Source organism: Leucoraja erinacea, chromosome 18 (genome assembly GCF_028641065.1).
Source record: "Leucoraja erinacea ecotype New England chromosome 18, Leri_hhj_1, whole genome shotgun sequence".
NCBI classification, from domain to species: domain Eukaryota; kingdom Metazoa; phylum Chordata; class Chondrichthyes; order Rajiformes; family Rajidae; genus Leucoraja; species Leucoraja erinaceus.
The window spans coordinates 11555587-11574579 of NC_073394.1; the positions used below are offsets into that span (position 1 = coordinate 11555587).

Here is an 18993-nt window from a genome sequence, read left to right on the forward strand (position 1 = left end):
TCATCACTTCATGTGTTTGGGGATGGGGTGCCGGACTTTGAGTGCAGTAGAACACAAAGCCCAGCCGGCAGGCCAGCTGAGGAGTTTTGGCCCGGGCAAAGTCCAGTGCCTGGGCCGAAACTTCTCAGCTGGCCCGCCAGTTGGGTTGTCCAGCAACCGGACAAATCAAATTCTTCGTATGTTGCAAAACATACTTGGCTAATTAAGTACTATTACGATTATGATTGTCAGAACTGGATTCATGGTGCAAGGCCATTGACCAGATTTCACCAATTCTCTCTCCATAGTTGCTGCCTAACCTGTGAGTATTTCCTTTTTTTTTTGTTTTAATAATTTTATTTATTAGAAGTACAGTACATTACAATAATACAAGCCAAATATATCTTATTACATTTATTGTACCACTTCATTTTTTAAGCTTTAAAAATAGAGATAAGTAAAGAAAGTAAAGAAAGTGAGAAAGTCGTGATATTGTGAAAGAGTGATCAAAAAGAAAGATCCATTAAGCAAAGAGTTAGGGAAAAGAGTTAAGAAATAGGCCATAGAAAAGAAAAAAGAGAAAAAGAAACAAAAGCTCTACTATGAAGACCGAGCAGAAAGGGATATCCCAACTTCGTATTTTTCATCCCCCCTTACCAGATCCTGACACCATTTCTTTTTAAAGTACTGTTGCACCTTATACTTGTAGTAAGTCGATAAATGCAGACCACGTCTTTTGGAAGGGGTCTGATTTGCCTGCAAGAAGGAGTCTCATATCTTCCAGGTGTAATGTTTCAAACATATTTGAAATCCACATATTTATTGTTGGTATAGGGGCGTTTTTCCAGAATTTAAGTAAAATTCCAAAATTTCCTGTGAGTATTTCCAACATGATATTATTGCTTCTACTTCAAGAACAAAGATTGGGGACTACATTGAACATGTTGTAACTATGTCGACGCCCTTTACGTGGCCACTCTTTGCATACTTTGTGTAATGTGTGCAAAACAAACAATTTCACTGATATGTCACTTGTGATAATAAAATATCACCCAATCAATCAATCAATCAATCAATCATTTTCTGCTTCTATTTCATTCTCTGAATCAACTTTTTATGTTGCAGTCTCAGGACCGGGACTCGGGCCAGAATAAAGGGGAGCTAAGGAGGCCATTCAGCCCATTGTTTGCCTTGATTGGGTTAGCATACCAACGACTCTCCTTCCTCAGGAGATAAGAACATTTAGCAAGTCTCCAACAATTCATGATCAACATCTGCAGATTAGATGTTGATAGCATCCCATTGAGATGCATCACAGCATGGTTTGGCAACTGCTCTGCCCAGGACTGCAAGGAATTGCAGAGAGTTGTGGATGCAGTCCAGTCCTTAACAGTGACCAGGTTCCCCACCATCGACTCCATCTATATTTCACACTGCCTCGGCAATGCAACCAACATGGTCAAGGACCACGCACCCGCCCCCCGTCATTCTCTCTTCTCTCCTCTCCAATCAGGAATGGATACAGAAGCTTGAAAGCACGAACCGACAGACTCTAAACGTTTTTTCCCCACTGTCATCATGGCCTCTCATATATGTCTGATCTCTCAATCTACCTCCTTACAGCCCTTGCACTTTATTTTTTAAAACTGCACTTACTGAGCAGATGTAACCCCATAATCTGCATTCTGTTTCCTTGCTGTTTTGCACTTCCAGTCAGACCCACGTATGGTTTGATTTGCCGGGATTGCACTGTATCTCGATACACGTGACAATAATAAACTGACTCCAATACCCTATTCAAATCGCTGTCAAAGGCAACTCTCCCATACATTCAGTGCCTGCAGTAACATCTGCCAAGGATAATTTGTGGGTTGAGATTAAGCTATCTTTTTATACCACCGTGTTAGTGTTAGTGTTAGTCCATTCATTTTACTTCAATTATAAAAACAATGATTGTAGAAATAAACCCAGTCTTACCTTTTGGATTGTCCATTGCCTTCGAATCAGTCCCAGGACTGGAATGAAACATCAGTACAATGAGGAAGATCTGAGCGGAGGTCGGAGGCTTCATGGCCAGAGTGGAGATTGGGAGGGAGATGGGGAGAGAGATGGAGAGATAGAGATAGACAGAGAGAGAGAGATGTACCGTTCCGTAGGCAAGAGGGGTAGAGCAGAGATACCAACAGGCAGTGTCCAGTTACTGTTTAACCAGGCTGGTTACAACTGATCTGGAGCAGTAGGCACCTTGCCTGCGTTTATAGTGGACGATGATTCATGGCAAAGGTTGCACAAACAGCTATAAATCGCATCACTGATTTTTACACGTCTCCTGTAAAACACTTCACATTCACGGGGGTCTGCGGTGATCACAGGTGGTGGCCAATCTCTCTTGTCCCAGTGTGAGAGGGGGAACGGAAATGGACACTTGTGAATAGGCCGACCGCCCATATATATACCAATGATGCATGTCCTCTAGTCTACATACAAGCAAGAAGCAGGCAATAGAGAGTGTGTACACAAGCCAGTCCATCACAGGTCCATCCATGACCTCCCCACCACCGCAGGGATCTATGCCTCAGTAAAGCAACAAATATCATCAACGGCCCGCACCATCCTGGCCACACCGTCAACCCGCTGCTACCATCGGGAAGAAGTTACAGGAGCCTGAAAACCGTGACCACCAGGTTCAAGAACAGCTGCTCCCCAGTAGCCATCAAGCACTTGAACACTGCACAACACTAACCTCAGCAACTATGATCTCCTCAGGACTATGTCTCTAGTTGTACTAGGGCTTAAATGTTTAAGAAACATTTAGACAGATACATGGGTAGGACAGGTTCAGAGGGATATGGGCCAAATGCAGGCAGGTGGGACTACTGTAGATGGGACATGTTGGCCGGTGTGGGCAAGTTGGGCCGAAGGGTCTGTTTCTACGCTGCAAGACTCTATGAACCCAATGACTGCAGTTTTGCATTATTTGGGTTAGCCAGTACTCCTGGTATTATTTTTTGAATTATTGATTATTATATATTTATCTGTGTGCTATTGCATCGATGGGTCTGTTAAGCTGCAGCGAGTCAGAATTTCATTGTTCCACTGCTGAAACATGTGAGAATTAAAAACTTGAGTCTTTATTCTTGACTCTTGATTCTTGAGAGTCAGGAAGTCATGTTGCAGCTATATGGTGACCACTTCTTCGTGGATGGCAGACAAAAATGCTGAAGAAACTCAGTGCGGCAGCAACTATTGAGCGAAGGAAATAGGCAACGTTTCGGGTCGAGACCCTTCTTCAGAAACCGACCCGAAACGTTGCCTATTTCCTTCGATCCATAGATGCTGCGTTTCTCCAGCATTTTTGTCTACCTTCGATTTTCCAGAATCTGGAGTTCCCTCTTAAACTCTTCTCCGTGGATTGTCACCTTGTCGTGGTGGAGAAGCTTGTGTGGTCCTGAGATCCTGAGAGCGATGCCGTCTGGAGCTATGCTATCCAGGGCCACCCATGGCGGTAAGGTCGAGGGGGAGTGTCTCTGACAAAGAGCAAACCAACCAAGACCTCAACGTTTGAACAGGCGGAGGAGGATGATGGCTGACTCAATAGTGAAGTGTCACAACTGCTGGGAAGGGGCATGAAGGCTGCAGCAGAAAAGGGTCCCCAGTCATCCATGCCACTGGATTCTGACCCAGATCTGTCAAGGTGGCTGTCTGTGCACCAGTCTCCCCACGTTAAACAAAGTCACGCACAGGCGTCCTCCACGAGAGGACAGTCATACTCGTTTCGAGTGACCACCGATGATGATATAGTGACCTTATAGAAATCATGATAGGTATAGATACGATTGATGGTCACAGCCTTTTGTCCAGCGTGGGGGCGTCCGAAAATACACATTTATGGTGAGAAAGGAAAGGTTTGAAAGGCAACTTTCACACACAGAGGGTGGTCCATACATGTAACAAGCTGCGAGGGGGAGTGGGAGAGGCAAGTATAACATTTAGAAGATGCATCTTGTATCTGTACACTGTGAATGGCTTTCCGCTGACTGTCCCGGATAGCGCCCAACCAAAAAGGTTTTCACTGTAGATAGACACAAAATGTTGAAGTAACTCAGCGGGTCAGGCAGCATCTCGAGAGAAAAGGAATAGGTGACGTTTCGGGTCGAGACCCTTCTTCGGACTGAGAGTCAGGGGAGATGGAAACTAGAGGTGCGAAAAGGTACAGAATAAATCACAGTCGCAGTCAATCAACCCATGACTCAAGAAAGGTTGTCTCTGTATCTCGGTACACGCAACAACAACTAAACTAAACTATGGGTAGGAAAGGTTTGGAGGGATGTCAATCAAATGCAGGCAAGTGAAACTAACACAGACGGACGTGGTCAGCACGGCAAGCTGGGCCGAAGGGCCTGTTTCCATGCTGCATAGTTCGATAACTCTACAACCGTAAGAAAATTTAAACCCTAATCTCCAAAGCACAGGGTGGCTGCGGGTTCGATCCTGACTACTGGTGCTGTCGGTACGGAGTTTGCATGTTCTCCCCCAGACAGTGTGGGTTTTCTCTGGGTTCTCCGGTTTCCTCCCACATTCCAAACACGTGCAGGATTGTACGTTCATTGGCTTGGTAAAATTGCAAATTGTCCCTAGTGTGTGTAGGATGGTGCCCGTGTACGGGGATCGCTGGTCGGCACGGACTCGGTGGGCCCGAAGGGCCTGTTTCTGCGCAGTACCTCTAAACTAAACTAAAGTAAACTTCAAGAAAAGTGATGAGCAACAATGGGTGAAGGTACAAAGGAGTGGGGATTTCCGAGACATCAGGTCAGTGATTCACCTTTGAATGGTAACGTCGCCATGGAGCTCCGGGTGAGTCTGACGGAGAGAGGGTTCAAATTCCCTCGCTCACCCCTGGGGAGTTTAATTGTTGCATGAAATCTGAAATAGCTTCTGTAAAGTTCTTTTATTCAAACTGAAAGAGTCACAGCTTGATGCCTGAACTTCACCCAAACAATAAAAGCATTTCTCCTTGCGTAAAGCACCCTGTCCATCTATTCCCAACCGCTTTTAAGTTTGTTCTTGTTAACTGAGCTACCCTGTGGGCGGAGAGGCAACTATTAACTCACTAAAGGGCAACTGTCTTTAAAGAGTCTAGAGTCTTTACAGATACAGCATGGAAACAGGCCTTTATCTCGGGATCATGTCGAGCACAGACATTGTGGGCTGAAGGGCCTGTTCCTGTGTTGTACTGTGCTTTGTTCTACATTCTCAACTGGGTCCCAGTATGGGCCCCAATGAGGCAAATGTTGCAAATGTTGCAGTTACACCTGAGCCCTTTTCTTATTGGAGCGCCACATTCTCCTCATCTCTTTAGCAACTTGCAAATGACTTGCCATCTCCCCTGCATCACCAGACTGCCATCGTTAATCAGCTATAAAGCACCCTGGAATGTACTAAGGTAGCATATAAAAGCACATTTTATTAGTACAAAAAACATTTGCACAGATGACTGCGATCTCAGTGGCTTGTGGAACTAGAAACATTGTTCTAATTGCTGACAAGGAGCTGACTCATCGGACCAAATACCATCCTCATTTACGGGGGCCGTGAACGGGGATTTCAGAGCACAAAGCTTTTCCATGGTGACTCTGTAGTGTTTGCAAGCCAAGCGCGTACCCATGGTCACCAAGGGTTGGCTTTGGGCCATATCCACAGGTGCACCTTCACTGAATGGCTCATGGATCAGTAGACTGTCCTTATAGCCTCGCGGTAGCATCTGACTGCAACCCACCCTCCCACAGAACACATCCCGTGGAAAGCCGCGATTATACAGGCATCCAGCAGGACCCTATAAATTTATTTTATAATGTTGGGTTCGCCTTTTAAACTCTGCACAAATCAGAAACTCGCTTTGTGTAGGAAGGAACTGCAGATGCTGTTTAACTGAAAAACAACAAACTGGAGTAACTCTGGTTTTCAAACTGTAACTCAAAATGGAGACACAAAGTGCTGGGTCAAGTCAGACTGAAACTCAGGGTAGGGTCAGGCAGCATCTCTGGAGCAAAACGAATTTGGGACAACGAAATGACGTTTACAGGGTCATCACAAAGACCTTTAAAAATAAAATTGAAATTGAATTAAAATTCAGCACTGAAGTCCAGTAACATAAATGGCACCAAGGGAAGGGAGTCCAACCATAGGTCCGAGCACCCGCAGTCGCCGCCCCGGGTGGCCCGATGTTCAGGCCCTCACGCCGGGCTGGTGGAACGCCGACGCCGATCCCCGACGGTGAGCAGCCTCCTCCTCAGCGATCGCACCACCTTTAGTGTTTAGTTTACAATGTGGAGCATCGAGTCCACGCCGACCAGCGATCACCTGTACAATAGTTCTATCCTTCACACCAGGGACACCAGGCCTCAGAATAAAATGATGTGCCTTTAGAAATAGAAGTATATTTAACCTACTAGCCTGCACGCCTTTGGAGTGTGGGAGGAAACCGGAGCACCTGGAGAAAACCCACGGCGTGCCAGGGAGTACATACAAACTCCGTGCAAACAACACCTGTAGTCAGGATAGAACCTGATGATCGGACCCGTTGGTGCTGTAAGGCAGCAACTCGCCTGCTGCACTACCTTGCTGCACCTTTTAAGCTTGCAGATATTAAGATGGCACAGGAGAATCCCTGGAATGGATCCGGTGAAACTCCCGTGTTCTCCCTCTGTCGTGCCTGTGGCACGCTTGCTTCCATCGGTCAGGGTGTGAGGTGCAGGAGACACAAGGAAGTGCTGACCCTGGAATCTTGAACTTGAGCAAAAAAAGCAAGTGGAATCTTGAGCAAAACAGAAAGTGCTGGAGGAACTCAACAGGTCAGGCAGCATCTGTGGAGGGAATAGACAGGTATTTCAGATCGGGGTCCTTCTTCAGACCCGTTGAGTTACTCCAGCATAGTGTATCTTTTCTTATGTCTAGGTTATTTTTTTTATTTTTTTTAAATATTTTTATTTATTAGAAGTACAGTAAATTATAATAGTACAAGCCAGATAGATCTTATTACATTTATTGTACCCCTTCATTTTTTAAGCTTTAAGGAAAGATATAGATAAAGAAAGTAGAGAAAGTGAGAGAGAGAGAGAGTTGTGTTTGTGTAAAAGAGTGATCAATGAGAGAAAAATGAGACCCATTGGTTAGAGAAAAGAATTAAGAAATAGACCCTGGAAAAGAAAGGAGGAAAAAGGAAAAAAAACAAAAAAAAAACAAAGCTCTATTATAAAAACCGCACTAAAGGGATATACCAACTTCATATTTTTCCTCCCCCCTTACCAGATCCTGACACCATTTCTTTTTTGAAGTACTGATGCACCTTATGCATGTTATGTTTTTGCGCGCTGTCTGTCATTGTGCCCGAGATTCTCATTGTATCTCACCGTACATGTGCATATGACAATAAACTTCACTTAAAATGCACCATATGCTGAACTTTACAGTTACACCTAACACTTTCCTTAATGTGCCCAAGTTTTTTAACACACCTAGTAACACAGATAAAGGCTCTTCCCAGTCAGAAGTAAACCATGAAAAGTACAGAGGTTACTCTGCCACTCCTTGTTTAAACTGTAGTAACCACACTCCTGTTGGCATGTTCAGTAACTTTCTCCATTAGCTGCTCCACAAAACAATCTATGGTCAGTGTAATGTCATAGAATCATACAGCATGGAAACAGGACCTCCTGCTCAATTTGTCCACACCTATCAACATATCCCATCTTCACTAGTCCTACCTGCCTGCATTTGGCCCATATCCCTCTAAACCTGTCCTATCCATGCACCTGTCCAAATGTTTCTTAAACGTTGCGATACTACCTGCCTCAACTACCTCCCCCAGCAGCTCATTCCATACACCCACCACCACCGTCTGAGTGAAAAGGTTACCCCTCAGGTTCCTATTAAATCTTTCCCCCCTCACCTTAAACCTATGTCCTCTGGTTCTCTATTCTCCGACTCGGGGCAAGAGACTCTGTGCATTTACCCGATCTATTCCTCTCATGATTTTGTGCATTCTGTAAGATCGCCCCTCATCCTCCTGCCCTCCAAGGAATAGAGTCCTAGCCTGCTCAATCTTCCCTATAGCTCAGGCCCTCGAGTCCTGGCAACATCCTCATAAATCTTCTCCGTACCCATTCCAGCTGAAAACATCTTTCCGATCACATGGTGCCCAGAACTGAATGCACATATTCTAAATGCGGCTTCACCAACGTCTTATACAACTGCAACATTACCTCCTAACTTCTATACCCAATATTGTCCCTGATGAAGGCCACTGTCAAAAACCTATTTGCGCACCCTACGTACCTGTGGTGCCACTTTCAACAAACTATGTCCCTCTCCTCTGCATCACTGCACAGAGCCCTACCATTCTGTGTGTAGGTCCTGCCCGTGTTAGACTTTCCAAAAAGCACCACCTCACATTGAACAGTGTGCTGAACAGTGCACTTTGAGTATAAACAGTTAACACGAGTAGATATACAAACTATTTAATTGTCAAAGTGAAGATGGAGCCAGCTGCCTTCACGACAGCTTCGAGACTGTGCAGGCTTCCAAGATGATGGGAAAGGGGGAATTTGGTGCCTGAGAACGGTCTGCAAACTCACCTCCCATGTCTTCAGAAAGCATCCTAAAGATCAGCGACCAGCTCAGGAGATGGACATGGTGACCCCAGCGCATGGGTTGGCCTGGCTGCAGCCGGCTGAGCGAGTGGATCAGCTGCAAGAAGCAGTGGTGGAAGGGGCCAACAGCACCGCGCTGGGCCAGACCGACCCCTACTTCATCGATCCAGTGCCACTAGAACGCCAGGTCTTAAAGTGAGAAAATAAAAAAATCCACATCTCCTTCCTAAGTTCATAAGTGATAGGAGCAGAATTGGGCCGTTCGGCCCATCAAGACTACTCTGCCATTCAATCATGGCTGATCAACCTAACCCCATTCTCCTGCCTTCACCCCATAACCCCTGACATCCGTACTTATCAAGAATTTATCTATCTCTGCCTTAAAAATATCCATTGATCCATCCTTGGGCTATGATCGGACTTTTCAAGGAATCTGCAAGATTGTGTCTCTCGGCATGCTGTTCTTGTTGTTCCATGAACACTATTGTGTTCACGTATGGTATAATTTGACTGGATCGTATACAGAACAAGCATTTCAATATATCTCTGTACACTCGACAATAATAAACTAATCTAAACTTATTTACTCTAACACGTTATCTATAGTTCATTGACTAAGCAGGAGTGTACTTTATAACCTGAATTGCCAGATCCTTTTCTCCCGGATGGAGAAATCTCCTAAAAGCTTAGATCAATAAAAATCTGGTGGTTTTGAACGGGGCAAAACAGCACTTAGCATCGTAAGGTCTGTTGGCTGGGAGAAAGCCTCCGCTCGGCACTTCTCGGTGTTACCAAAATAACACTCAAGCAGAATCTGACCAGGAAAGCTAATCAAAAGGGGGAGACAAGAGACTTCAGAAGAAGACTTGGAAAATGAGGAGAAGATTCATTGGGAAGATATCTTCAAGCAATATCAACAAGTTGGATGCTTTCCCAAAGGTTGCTGAAGTCTGCGTCAAAACCTCCATTACTGGGGGCACAGGTGAACAAATACATATCAAACCAGCTTTACTGTTCTAAGCCTTAGCTTTTCAGGCCCTTTTTTAAATTGTAATAGCCTTTCAGCGCCAGAGACACAGGTTCGATCCTGACCTTGGGTGCTGTCCTTGTGGAGTTTGTACGTTCTCCCTGTGACCGCGTGGGTTTCCTCCCGGTTGCTCCGGTTTCCTCTCACATCCCAAAGACGTGTGTGTTTGTAGGTTAAATGGCCTCTGTAAATTGCTCCTAGCGTGTAGCGAGTGGGTGAGAAATTGGGATAACATAGAGCGAGTGTAATTAGGTGATCAATTGAGCACCCGGGAGGTGATCAATTTTCTTTGAGGCACTAATACTAAAAAAACATGATGGTCTTTGCTATGTAGTGGATGCGTGGAACACACTGCCAGGGTGAGGGTGGAATCCCATACAATAATGTTCAAGAAGGAACTGCAGATGCTGGAAGATCGAAGGTACAAAAAAATGCTGGAGAAACTCAGCGGGTGCAGCATCATCTATGGAGCGAAGGAAATAGGCGACGTTTCGGCCCGAAACGTCGCCTATTTCCTTCGCTCCATAGATGCTGCTGCACCTGCTGAGTTTCTCCAGCATTTTTGTGTACCTTCACATACAATAATGATGTGTAAAAGGCTTTTAGTTTACTTTGGCATCATGCGTTGTATACACACCGTGGCTTGAAAGACTGGTTCCTGTAATGCACTGTTCTGTGTCCTTTTTTCTATGTGCTATAATAAGAGGAACTTAGGCAGACACATGAATGACTTGGACGTCAATGCAGACGGGTTGGTTAGTAAGTTTGCAGATTACACCAGGGTCGCAAAGATTGCAGACTGAGGGGAAGACTGTCAATGTATACAGCGGGATATAGATCAGCTGCAGAAATGTGTGGAGGAATTACTGTTAGACTTTATTCTGAGCACGTGTGAGGCATTGCACATTGAGAGGTCAAATAGGCGGAAACATTTACAATGAATGGTTTATGGCCGAAGGGCTTGTTCTTGTGCTGCACAGTTCCAGGTTCTGCGTTCTAAGCTATCAGAAGACCCTGTGGATAAGTTGAGGGCTGCACAACGGATACATTGTACAGAAAGTGCATTAATTTAACTTGAACTCTTTCTTTGCAGTTACACTACTTACTTTCACGCTGATGGCCATCCTAACCATTGGAGAGTACTGTTATTATCGGGACACTTGGATCAAATACAGTTATCAAGTTGACACAGATATTTCCAGGTACCTTTTACAGACAATCATAAAGGTTTGATGTGGTTAGAGAGCTGGGAATGACACAGGCAATTGCCTCTCACAACAGAACCTCACCCCTCATTCTTATCCCCTTTGTCTGCCTTGATATTCAGCGAGGGGATGTTCGTTGGTTCAGTATTTATTGCCTGTGCTTTCATCAACCCCAGGCAGTCAGTGTGGCTACTCGTGCAGCGTTTTAGGGGAAGGGAGAGGCAGAATTTCAGTCTGAAGAAAGATTCCGACCCAAAATATCATCTGTTCATTTTCTCCAGAGACGTTGCCGGATGTAATACTCCAGCATTTTGTGTCTATCTTTGGTACAAACCAGCATCTGCAGTTCCTTACTAAACAAATATACTAGTGGCATGTAAGAGGCTTTTGGATGGGTGTCCAGGGTGTAGGAAGGAACTGCAGATGCTGGTTCAAACCGATGATTGACACAAAAAGCTGGAGTAACTCTGCAGGACAGGCAGCATCTCTGGAGAGAAGGAGTGGGTGACGTTTTGTGTCGAGACCCTTCTGCAGACTGATCAGGGATAAGGGAAATGAGAGATATAGATGATGAGAGATGTAGAGAGATAAAGAACAATGAATGAAAGATATGCACAAAAATACCGATGTTAAAGGAGACAGGCCATTGGTAGCTGTTTGTTGGGTGAAAACGTGAAGCTACTGCGACTTGGGTGGGGGAGCGATAGAGAGAGAGGCAATGCCGGGGCTACCTGAAGTTAGAGGAATCAATATTCATACCACTGGGCTGTAAGCTGCCAAAGCAAAGTCTGAGATGCTGCTCCTTCAATTTGCTGGGAATGGAGGCGTATGGATCACATGCATGCAATAGAGATTAGTTTAATCTGGCACAGACGTTGTGGGCTGAATGGCCTGTTCCTGTGCTGCTATGTTCTATGTGGTGAAGTGTGTCAACCACTTGGAGATTTTAAAATAACAAGAGGAGATTGTGTTAGTGCAGGGAAATGGTTCCGAGATAAGCGAACAGCCGTGGTACTAATCCTGCTTTGATGTTTCAAATTCCTAACGCAGTTTGTCTTATTATTCTAGCAAACTACAAGTAAATATCGATATTACAGTGGCCATGGAATGTGACTGTAAGTATGTGCTGCTGTTGTGTTGGCTGGTTCCAGCAAAGATAGGACCCAATCCCTTCTGACCGGCCACCTGTAAAGATTACACTGCTCACTTCCACTAAAGACATTTACACAGATATACTGTATGAATAAGGAAGCATTAGAGGGATATTTGGTCAAATGCAGGCAAGTGGATCAAGCCCAGAGTGCCAACTAGGTCAGCAAGGACCACATGGGCCAAAGAGTCTGTTTCCGTGCAGTGCAGTTCCACGTCTGTGTTATGTGTCTGGTCGTCAAGAATGAGGAGGGGCATAGATAATGATGGGGAAACCCAGAAAGGAGGGGGGGGGGGGGACAACTGTCGAGAACAAAGGGGTCCCAGCGGGGGAAGGCGGTAGGGATTTGGGCAGCTGCCACGTGCAGCGGCAGGCAGTAGATACAACTCTCCGGTGAACTTTTGTAACTTTGTCAACATCAGAAACATGGCGACAACATGTACTGTCCAAATGATGTCTGCTGTATGATGTTACCAGGTTGTAAGCAAAACAAAGCATTTCACTGTACATGTGACAATAAAGTGGCGTTGAATCATTGAATTGAATTTTATAGCTTTAACGACTTCCCCTTAACTACCTCTGAGTCTCTTCCAAAACGTAATTAAAACGACAGACAATACGGACTTTCCTTAACTGGTCGGTCGGTGTTGGCCTTGACTCATTTGGCTCTCTCTACACAGGAGGACTGTGGAGGCACTGGGTCTTCAAGGCAGGTTGTGTTTATTGTCATATACACGGGTATGGTGAGGTACTGATATCATGGAAGTCTTGGCAGCAGCATCATCGCTAGGCACGGAGACTCAGACTACGCACGGAACATAAATTGAAAGCAACGAAAAGTAAAAAATCTGCAAAACAAAACTAGAAAGAAAGAAGACAAGACATTGAAGACATTTATTCTGGATATTAGAGAAATCAAGTGTTTGTGCAGGAAGGTGGAGTTGAGGTGAAAGATCAGCCTGGACTTCATTGAACAGCAGGGCAGGAATGAGGGGCTGAATGGCCTACTCCTGCCACTATTTGGAACACAGTAAGAGTGAATGGTATTGGTTTATTACTGCAAGGTGTACCGAGATGCAGTGAGAAACATTGTTTTGCATGATGTCCAGTCAAATCATTCCATACATGAGTACATCAGAGTGCAAAAGGGAAATTAAACAGAGTGCAGAATATAGTATTACAGTCATTGAGTAAGTGCAGCATAAAACAAAGAGCAACGGCCAAAACAAGGTAGATTGGAAGATCGGGAAATTCATCCCTAGACGAGGTCTCAGAATAAAAGGATGTACCATTGGGAAGGAGATGAGGAGGAATATCTTTCGTCAGAGGGTGGTGAATCTGTGGAATTCATTGCCACTTTCTGCTGTGGAGGCCAAGTCAATGGATATGTTTAAGGCAGATTCTTGATTTGTACAGGTGTCAGGGGTTATGGGGAGAAGGCAGGAGAATGGGGTTGAGAGGTAGACTTAATGGGCTGAATGGCGTCATTCTGTTCCTATCACTTATGAACTTATGAAGTCCATTCACGAGTCCGATAACAGTGGGGAAGAGGCTGATCTTGGTTGGAATGCACAGGCTAAGCGCTGACGATAGAAGTTGCCCGTTGGGCTGAATGGCCCTCTATTTGTGCTGTACTCTTTCTCTTAAAAATTGAAATGATCAAAGCGGAAATAAAAACTGTAAATGGGCATTAGATCATTCCACACTGTTTTTCTTTGTTGTCCAAAGATATTGGAGCAGATATCACTGATCGGATGGATATGGCCGTTAGCGAGTCTGAGGATTTTCATTACGAGCCGGTAAGATCCTTTCTCCTTGGTTATCACTGATTTTTTGCAACTAGACTGTGGGTTGGCTCTGCATTACTGCAGTACGTCAGTGCAGGCTGGGGGCTATGTTAGACACCTCTATGTTGTGCTTGGTTACAAAAATAAAAGTCACATTGATCTGTCTGTGCCTCAATTCATTCAGATATCCGAGGGGTTTATGAACACAATCCATCACATACATGGCAGACAGGAAACCAACAGTTTTAGTCTAATCTCCTAGTCTGAAGAAGGGTCTCTACCCGAAACGTTGCCCATTCCTTCTCTCCAGAGTTGCTGCCTGTCCCGCTGAGTTACTCCAGCATTTTGTGTCTTCCTTTAGTTTTAGCCTAATTTTAGTTTTAGAGACACAGCACGGAAACAGGCCCTTCGACCCATCGAGTCTACGTTGACCATCGATCACCCGTTCACACAATTTCTCTGTTATTCCACTTCCTCACTCCCTCCCTACACATTAGGGGAGACCTACAACAACTCATTTACCTGTGTTTGACCCACATCCCTCTAAATCATTCATATGCACCGGTAGACTAAAAAATAGTTTCTACCCATGTGCGATAAAAGAACTTAATTCTAACAGAGAACACTGGGGAAGCACAATATAATTCGGGATGCAAGATAATGTGCAATATTCTTTTAAAATATTTGTAATACCTATTTATTATTTTTTTTACTGATTTGTGTATATGTGAGTCAATGGCTGTTGTGTTTTGTTCTTTTTAAACTGAAGGAGATGCAATGGAATTTTGTTGCACAGTATTGTGCAATGACAATAAACATATTCTATTCTATTCTATTCTATATCCATGTTGCTGTCCAAATGTCTTTTAAATGTTGTTATTGTACTTGAACCAACTACCTCTTCTGGCAGCGAGTTCCACACACCCACTTCTCAGGTCACCCCTCAGGTTACTATTAAATCTTTTATCTCTCGTCTTACTGTCTTGTTCTTGAATCCTACACACTGAGAATAGGAGTGTGTGTGTGCATTCACCCTGTCTATTCCCCTCATGAGTTTGTACACCACTCTAGGATCGCCCCACAGCCCCCTGCGCCCCAAGGGATAAAGTCCAAGTCTGGTCAATTTCTCCCTATGGGGTCAGGTCCTCGAGTCTTGGCAACTTCTTTGTAGATTTTCTCTGCTTTCTTCCCACCTTAATGGCATCTTACAGCAGAGTGACCAAAACTGAACGCAATACTCCAAATGCGGCCTCACCAACATTTTATCTATTTTTGTTGTAATATCTAGACCTATTTTGAACTCTCAGCCGAGGACAGAGCCTGGCAGAGGTAAGACTGGGGAAGGAATTTCTTCAACCAGTTTGACATTCAGCTGCCTGTTGGTGCTCACTAATCTTCACAAAGGCTTACATTGCCTTATAGAACGATGCAAAATATAAATCAACGTTTGCAGAAGGAACACAGCCTCTTGGGCTCTCTCATCAAGTCACCGTTTAACAGGACATCTCCAACAAAACATCCAAGGTGAGATGTTTGTGAATAAAGACTATTCCATGATTATAATCGAGCCGTCCAGTGTACAGATACGTACATGATAAAGGCAATAACGTTTAGTGAAAGATAAAGCCCAGTAAAGTACGATTAAAGTCCGAGGGTCTCTTGTGAGGTCCATAGTAGCTCAGGACCACTCTCTATTTATTGATAAGATGGTTCAATTGCCCGATAACAGCTAGGACGAAACTGTCCCTGAATTTGGAGGTGTGCGTTTTCACACTTCTGTACCTCTTGCCTGATGGGAGAGGGGAGAAGAGGGAGTGGCCATGGTGAGACTCATCCTTGATTATGCTGCTGGCCTTGCCGAGGCAGCATGAAGTGTAGATGGAGTCAATGGGAGGGAGGTTGGTTTGTGTGATGGTCTGGGCTGCGTCCACAATTCTCTGCGATTTCTTGCGGTCTTGGTCAGAGCTGCTCCCAAACCGTGCTGTGATGCATCTGGATAAAATGCTTTCTACGGCGAAGTTCCAAGATAAGAGGGTAGTCACGTAGAGCTAAGGTGCATGTGAACGTCTTGTGAATCTCTGGGATTCTCTATCCTGGAGGATTGTGGACGCTGGATCACTGGAGGGATTTAAAGATTTGTTTTTAAATTAATGAACTGAGGGTCATGGCGAACATGCAGGAAAGGAGAGTGAGGAATGATCATGTTGAATGGCAGATTGAGAAAACCAAACTGCTTGAGGAACTCTGTGTGTCAGGCACCATCTGTGGAGGGATGGGCAGACAGCATTTGGGGTCGGGACCCTTCGTCAGGCAGAAGGTTCGCATCCTAAAGTATCACCTGCACGGCATGGCAGGCTCGAGGGGCTGAATGGTCTACTACTGCTCCTATATCCTGATCATCTAGCCTCTAGCATTTGAGATTGTTCCTATTATTGCGCTGACCACAACAAATTGTCACCTGATCCATTTGCTTTCTTGAATGGTTAAGAATCCCGATCGATAGTAATGATCTCAAAAGGTCAGTAAGTGCTGGAGTAACTCAGTAGGTCAGACAGCATCTCTGGAGAAAACAAATAGGTAAGGTTTTGGGTCGAGACCCTTCTCCAGTTTGAAGAAGGGTCTCGACCCAAAGCGTCACCTAGCTATGTTCCCCAGAGATGCTGCTTGACCTGCAGGGTTACTCCAGCAATTTCTGTCCTTTTGTGTAATAATCAGTATCTGCAGTTCCTCGTCTCTTCATAATAATTGTCTCAAATTAGTCGGAAGCTAGCCCAGTTTGATTTAGATTAGAGATACAGTGTGGAAACAGGCCCTATGGCCCACCGAGTCTTCTCCAAAGAGCGACCCCCCTACACCAGCACTATCCTGCACACTGGGGACAATTAACAATCTTTACAAAAGACAATTAACCTACAAAGCTGTATGTGTTTGGAGTGTGGGAAGAATCTGGAGCACCCAGGGAAAACCCACGTGGTCACGGGGAGAACATACAGACAGCACTCGTAGTCAGGATGGAACCCGTGTCCCTGGCGCTGTAAGGCAGTGACTCTACCGCTGTGCCACCAGGTTGCTCAGGTGTTGGTGCTTATGCTCCTTACCAGTCTCAGCCCTCCCTCCTTATCTCACCCAGCCCTTAAAAACAGTAAAGTGCCTATTAATGAGTCTGGCCCCATTATTTGAAGTGTTGTAGCTTGTGAACTTTAGTCTCCTCAGGCAGGAGACGTCCACAGACACACAGTCTGAAGATGGACACAAAATGCAGGAGTGACTCAGCGGGACAGGCAGCATCTCTGGAGAGAAGGAGCGGGTGGCGTTCAGGTCGAGACCCTTCTTTAAACCAGCGTCCGCAGTTCCTTCCTATACACAGTCTGAGGAAATGTGATGTCTTTATGGTTTTCTTTCAGAGGCGTTGGCACCGGCGAGCCTCCGGACGCCTGCAGGATCCACGGATCAACAGAGGTCAACAAAGCATCGGGAAATTTCCACATTCTAGCCGGAAAGTGAATATGATTGTGTTCTGTGGCTATAAGGTTTGGGGTGATAATTTGAACATGTATTCTGGTGCAAATCAGCCTCACAACCATCTTGAGCAAACTCGTCATGGATCATAGAGCTGTACAGCATGAAAACAGACCCTTCGGCCCATCTTGTTCATGCCAACTAAGTTCTTAAAAGTCCTTAAAATACCTTCACCTTAACCCTATGTTCTCTAGTTTTAGAGTTCTCTACCCTGGGAAAAAGTGCTGAGCATTCACTTTATCCAAGCCCCTGATGATGTTGTACATTACTCGGGTCACCCCTCAGCCTCCGGCGCTCCAAAGGAAAAAGTCCCTGCCTATGCCCAGCTAACATCCTGGTAAATCCCTTCTGCACCCTTTCAAACCTAATGTCACCCTTCCTGAAGTTGGGTGACCAGAACAGAGCAGAGCAGCACGGTGGCACAGCGGTAGAGTTGCTGCCTTATTGCCCCTGTCCCACTTAGGAAACCTGAACGCAAACCTCTGGAGACTTTGCGCCCCACCCAAGGTTTCCGTGCGGTTACCGGAGGTTGCAGGTGGTTGCCGGAGGTTGCAGGTAGTGGGAGCAGGTAGGGAGACTGACCAAAAACCACCGGGAACCTCTGGGAACTGCACGGAAACCTTGAGTGGGGCACAAAGTCTCCAGAGGTTTCCGTTCTGCTTTCCTAAGTGGGACAGGGGTTACACACCCAGAGACCCGTGTTCGATCCTGACTACGAGTGCTTGTCTGTATGGAGTTTGTACATTGTCTGTATGGAGTTTATACGTTCTCCCTGTGACCGCGTGGGTTTTCTCCAGGTGCTCTAGTTTCCCCCCACATTCCAAGGACGTGCAGGTTTGTAGGTTAACTGACTTTTAAAAGTAGTTTCTGGTGCACAGGATAGAACGAGTACATGGGTACTGCAGGTCGGTGAGCAGAAGGGCCTGTTTCCACACTGTATGTCTAAACTAAAGCCAAACCTCTCAGGTCATCTGCATTTGGTTAAACGTCCAGCATGTGTAATACTTTGTACCTTCACAAACCCTACACCAGTCCCACGCTGTATTCTCTTCCATCCCCCCCAGATTCTACCACTCACCAACAAAGAAGGGACAATTTACAGAGGTCAATTGACCTACCTACCCCACATGTTTTTTTGGGATGCGGGAGGAAACTGGAACATGTGATGGACCGAGCAGTGTCTACCATTCCCTGTGGCCTCCTTCAATCCTGGGGACGGGGGCAATTGGGGCCAGGTTAGATGGGATATCTCGGTCAGCATGGACGTGTTGGGCCGAAGGGGCTGTTTCCGTGCTCTATGACGCTACGACTGAAACTTAGCTGATCTTCACACTCGCTCTAGCTCCTGACGTCTCCACCCTGGTTATTTTTCAGATCGCAGCAACTCCCAATGGGTCACGCACATGTGCTGGCAGTGAAGAGCCTTGAAGGTATTTTTGCGCAAGATGTCATTTTTTGACCCAGCTCTTGACGCCAGTGAAGCTGACTGGTCCCAGGATAATTACAAGCAGACGGACATAAAAAGCTGGGGTAGCTCAGTGGGTCAGACTGCATCCCTGGAGAAAAGGAATAAGTGATGTTTAGAGTCGAGACCCTAATTACAATTGCATTGTTAGAGGCTGCACCCATTAGAGAGAGGTGGAAAGTTTAAAGGAGCTGTGCGGGGCAAGTTCATTTT

The 18993-nt window shown here is 45.4% G+C and overlaps 2 protein-coding genes across 2 annotated transcripts in view; one reads left to right on the forward strand and one right to left on the reverse strand.

Annotated features, from left to right (window-relative positions):
• LOC129705642 (ovochymase-2) overlaps positions 1-2912 on the reverse strand; it is a 28697-nt gene extending 25785 nt beyond the window's left edge. The window contains exon 1 of the mRNA XM_055649299.1: positions 1957-2912. Within this exon, the coding sequence (XP_055505274.1) occupies positions 1957-2050 (94 nt within the window). The 5' untranslated portion in view covers positions 2051-2912. The remainder of the gene's footprint in view (positions 1-1956) is intronic.
• Positions 2913-10572: 7660 nt separating this feature from the next.
• Positions 10573-18774, forward strand: LOC129705644 (endoplasmic reticulum-Golgi intermediate compartment protein 2-like). The gene is made up of 7 exons (XM_055649303.1): positions 10573-10856; positions 11928-11974; positions 13738-13808; positions 15085-15125; positions 15219-15320; positions 17201-17296; positions 18690-18774. Exons 1-7 carry the CDS (start codon positions 10771-10773, stop codon positions 18772-18774), a joined length of 528 nt encoding a protein of 175 aa, XP_055505278.1. The 5' UTR covers positions 10573-10770.
• Positions 18775-18993: the final 219 nt, after the last annotated feature.

Bases quoted from the DNA above. Each gene is read 5' to 3' on its own strand.
- LOC129705644 (XM_055649303.1), top strand. From the start codon at position 10,771: ATGGCCATCCTAACCATTGGAGAGTACTGTTATTATCGGGACACTTGG. The intron at 15,126-15,218 runs GTAAGACTGGGG...ATTGCCTTATAG, and splicing joins GAGGACAGAGCCTGGCAGAG to AACGATGCAAAATATAAATC. The intron at 17,297-18,689 runs GTGAATATGATT...GTTATTTTTCAG, and splicing joins TTCCACATTCTAGCCGGAAA to ATCGCAGCAACTCCCAATGG.